The sequence below is a fragment of the Acanthisitta chloris genome, unplaced genomic scaffold, assembly GCF_000695815.1.
Source record: "Acanthisitta chloris isolate BGI_N310 unplaced genomic scaffold, ASM69581v1 scaffold12778, whole genome shotgun sequence".
NCBI lineage: Eukaryota > Metazoa > Chordata > Aves > Passeriformes > Acanthisittidae > Acanthisitta > Acanthisitta chloris.
The window spans coordinates 1-4,838 of NW_008686563.1; the positions used below are offsets into that span (position 1 = coordinate 1).

The 4,838-nt window shown below is 41.8% G+C and overlaps 1 protein-coding gene across 1 annotated transcript; it reads left to right on the top strand.

The window, feature by feature from the left end:
* Nucleotides 1-2,087: 2,087 nt before the first annotated feature.
* On the top strand, nucleotides 2,088-4,306 carry LOC103807485 (low-density lipoprotein receptor class A domain-containing protein 3-like; the record flags this gene model as incomplete). Its single annotated transcript, XM_009080212.1, has 2 exons — nucleotides 2,088-2,433; nucleotides 4,045-4,306. Coding segments are annotated over 2 exons (608 nt in total), but the record flags the coding sequence as incomplete, so codon positions are not given.
* Between the last annotated feature and the right edge of the window lie 532 nt (nucleotides 4,307-4,838).

Sequence of the window (4,838 nt, forward strand, 5' to 3'; positions counted from 1 at the left end):
AACCTGTAGCTGTGCCTGGGATTGCCCAGCTGTGGTCTGTGGTTAAGGTGGCATCATCAGTAAAACAGATCTATTTGAGTGGGAGTTTTTGTTGTTGGTTGCAGGACCAATAATCCTATAATCATAGAATGGTATGGCTTGGAATGAACTTTACAGATCATCTTGTCCCACCCCTCTGCCATGGGCAGGGACACCTTCCACTAGACCAGGTTGTTCCAAGCCCCATCCAGCCTGGCCTTGAACACTTCCAGGGATGGGGCATTCACTACTTCACTGGACAACCCATTCCAGTGCTTCACCACCCTCTTAGTGAAGAAATCATGTTCTCTTGGTTCTGTTACTGTCTTTCTTTCACATCTCATCCCTTCTTACTAATATATCTATCCTTGAAAATAGAGGTTTTTGAAGGATTAGCCATTTTATATTGTTTTATCTTACTAAGTAATACAAAAGATATTTATAGTGATGCTGGAAAATGCAGTTTGGTGTTCAGCCATGAAAGTGAACTACCAAAATCAAATATTGAGATACCTGAAGCATCTTGGTGCAGAACAGTGGGTGCTTGAGGAAAGCTCTTCTATTTTGCTGGACACAGTTGGTATATATTTCATTCTTCTGTTGCTAGAGAAATATATTAGTGGCCCTGTTCCAATTCTGAATGGCCAAAATCGGTGTTAGCTGATAGGAAAAAGCAGGAAAATCATATCCTGACATTTACTGTCCCAACCTCCTGCAGTAGGAAATTCAGAATATGAATGGATAGTCCTCTTGTAATTGTGTGCATTTTGCATTGGGTTTGTTTGATTTGGCTTTTACACAGCCTCATTTTTCTTAGAGGTAGATGAATGTCTTCTGTCAGAATAGTATTCTCTGTTGAGACTATAAGAAGTCTGCACAGAAATAGAAATTCCTGCCTAAAGAAAGAAAACAGTACTTAATGGCTTCATGACCTTGTGAACATGGGGCTGAAATTTTGTTGAGGGAATGTGGCTGTGCTGCTGGCACTGGCCACTGATGCAGCAGAGTGGCATCAGTGTGTTTATGCCATTTTCCTTCTCTGAGCTTCTTTCCTCCTTTTGTATTTTGTTGCCTTTTATAGTGTTTTCTCATTAGATTTTCATCTAGTTCAAGACCCATTCACATGTTGTTCAAAGTCATTATTCCATTACCTTTTTGCTTCTCTAGGTTCAGAGCCCAGGCAGGAATTTCTTTTCCTGTGTCATGACTGAACAAATCCAACTGTAGCTTCTCTTCTGGTCTCATCTCTTGTGATCATCCCTCTAGCACTGCTGTTTAGGATCATGCTTCTGCTCCTGCTCCCTGCCACTCAGTGACCATTTCAACAATTTCCTTCATCATTTCTGTCTCAAATTGAAGGTTACTTCTGTGATCTTTTGTGGCCTCAGCCCAGCTCATGGTTTTCCTCATCTTGTTCTATCCTAACCTGGTTTATTTGTTTGCTGTGAGGGTTTTGTTTGGTTTTCTTTACCATTCACTTCTTTCATTGCAGTGTTTGCTTTTAGACTTTCACATCTCTTACTGGGATCACATCTACCAGGGTTACATTGCTGGTTTTGCTGTTCCAACATTCTTTTGAATTTTTTTTCCAGCAGGAGGTCTTCTGGTCACAAACATCCAAATAACCAACAATTACTGAGCAGCCTTTTATGTTTAATCCTGCACTTATTTGGACAGTTACAACTGTGGAGCACAGGATGCAGTTGCTCCTTTTTTTTTAGAAACTCCATGTAAACTTTCACTGCACTGCAAGTTATGATTAAAAGTAAATATTGGGCTTTTTACATCTCTGATTCTAGTGTGCTTTGCCAAGTGCAGCTGAGGTGCTGTGGTTATGGCTTGGAACTGGGGGTCTCACCTCTGGAAACAAAAGTTATGACTGATAGTTAGGGATGGGGGAGATACTCCCATTCTAGTGCATGTGCTTTCTACCACTGTGTTTATCTTCCTCTTCCTCAGTTTGTTTCTCCTTGGCAGTTTACCTGCTGTCATGTATTGTAGGTGAGGATGGCTAAAAGCAGTTTTATATCAAAACAAACCTCAGGTTTCCTTTTCCTTTTATCTTGCAGAAGCAGGCAGTGGCCAAGATTACGTGACCTCAGAAAACCAGCTGCTTTACTACCCTAGTATCACCTATGCTATCATTGGCAGCTCTGTCATTTTCGTGCTGGTGGTGGCCTTCCTTGCCTTAGTCCTGCATCACCAGAGGAAGCGCAACAACCTCATGACCCTACCCGTGCATCGCCTGCAGCATCCTGTGCTGCTGTCCCGGCTGGTGGTCCTCGACCACCCACACCACTGCAGCGTCACCTACAACGTCAACAACGGCATCCAGTACATGTCCAACCAGGCTTACCACAGGCCAGTGGACCTGGACTCTCCACCCTCCTATTCAGAGGCTGTTCTCGACCAAAGGTACATACAGGAGCTAATTCTGTGCTCACCAAAGTTTCATACTACTGGTTGCAGCTCTGTTAATCTGTGCTGCTACTCCACACTTATTCCTGTTTTTGAGTCACGTGCGTAGGGTCGGATTTTGGCAAGTTTGAGCTCCTCCTGTGTATGATAAATGCATGGTCCTCAGGTTCCTTTACTGTTATTGGTATTAAAGGGATTTGAGGCAAAGTTTCATGTTCTCTTAGCATGTGTTGTTGGTAGTAGATAGGTTGAGGAAGGCAGGAGAATGCAAAGAAATATATCCCTTGTCTAGGAGTGATATCCTGTGCCAACCTGAAATCAAAACCTACAAACTGAATTTGGAGTTTTGCAAAAAAAACAGCTGAGTTGGAGGTCATAGCATAAACCCCCCACAATTTGCCTGTTCATATATAATAAGTATATAAAGGTGAGAAGTCTTCAATTCTTGCATAAAGAAATCGTATAGTCCTTCTGTTCTGCACTATTTTCCCTTTACCAATAGAAGAAAAGAACAGGACTCTGAAATGGAAAGCACTGTTCTTATTTTAAATAGCTGAGAGTGCTTTGAAGTTTGGTGGGTGGGTGTGGTTTGGTTTATGATGTTTTTATAGTTATGACATTGGTTTTATTTGTAGATCATTAACCTTCATTTTAACCTCTATCTGTAAGGTCTTTCCAAACAAAACTCCTAGACAGACATGCTCCCTCCATAAAAGATCACGGTACAAACTTTAATGATCCAGATTGTTCACTATCACCCTGTTGGTATTTTTTAGTACAAACTGTGGGATCTAACAATAAAGGTATAATCATTTACATTCCTATTCTCTGCTGCATTTGGCCACAGATCCCTTGTCTAAATGTTGACTTTCATCATAATATCTTTTCATTAGTAAGGACAACTAAATGAGCAGCTGTCCAGATTGTAATCACTTCTCACCTGGGCTGATACAAACCATCAGCAATTTCAGAGCTAATTGCTCCCAGGACCTGTTATCAATCTGCTCAACCCTTCAGTCCTTTTTGTTTGCTGTCAGAACCATAGGACAGTTTCCCTGAACATAGTACTCATGTTGTCTTTGCCTACTTAGCCATTGCTCTGCATGTGATATCATGACAGCAAAAGTGATTTGTCAATGTGGAGAATTCAGTCTCTTATTTATTCATAGACCATAAGCCATTAATCTCTGTCACTTAATGGTGGTTTCCTTAGAGCTTTCTTGTGTTCACATCACTATCTATAGGTGTAAATCCACCACTTACATTATTTCTTTTAAAGTGCTTTCTCAGGTGTTAATGTTATACAGAAAAATTCTTACCTCTTGCAGCTGTCTCTGAGCCAGCTTTGTTTGAAGTCCATACCCACCTAAATCCAAGTGTGGAGTGCTAAGCAGGATGTAATTAGCTATGTTGCACCTTGACTAGAAACCTTGTGATGGTGTGGATATGCTGAAATCACCTCAATAACATAGGCTGGTCTGAGATCTCTTGATATGTGTCGTAATTGAAAAGGTAGAAAATGCTGGTTGTTTTTTCCATGACTGGAGTACTATGTGCTATCTTTTGTACTGTTTTCAGTAATTTCTTACTCTTTTGTGTATCTTACAGCAGACCACCTTGGTTTGACCTTCCTCCACCACCTTATTGTTCTGAATCTGAATCCTCTAATCAGCCAGATCTTCCTCCTTACCGATCTCGGACGGGAAGCTTGGCAAGCACAGACATCCCCATGGCAGAAAGTCCTCTGGGCACATCTGGCAGTTGGACAAGAGCCATCCATGACAGCACAGATGGCCACAGAACTCTTCTTGAGAGGACAGTAGATCAGAGTGATTCTCTGCTCAACCACATTGCTGAAAGAGAAGTGTAACTGCTCCAGTGTTTGGGATGGGCAGGAAGGTATTTACCAGGTCCATATGGGTTAATCTGCTGTGGCTAGTAGGTTTCAGGGGAATGTGTGCCTGAACCATGACTTGATTTGAATCCACACTAAGTTAATATTTGAATTCAGCATTTTGGGCCCATCAAAGCCAGAGCTGTGAGGGCTAAACCTAGAGTCACATCAGCACTCCACAAGATTTCTGTGAGCAAGTTCTGGTTCAGAGAAGTAAGAGAAACATCAGTGCTGTGTTAAAGAACTGATGTGATGTATTTCTTGGACTGCTTACTGTACATGAATGTATATACATGCTTGTATAATATATACAGAAGTTGCACACAAGAGCTGTGCCAGAAGGACTCTTGTTTTCAGGTTGCCTCCCATCTTGTCGACGTGTCAGCTGTTTTTTCTTACTGCCTGGAGCCAACTGGTAGTCACTGAAGCACATGAGAGGCAGTTCTTCTGTTTGGAGGTCTGGTCCCCAATGCTAGCCCATTGGCAGTGCTCAACTTGCAGAAAATAT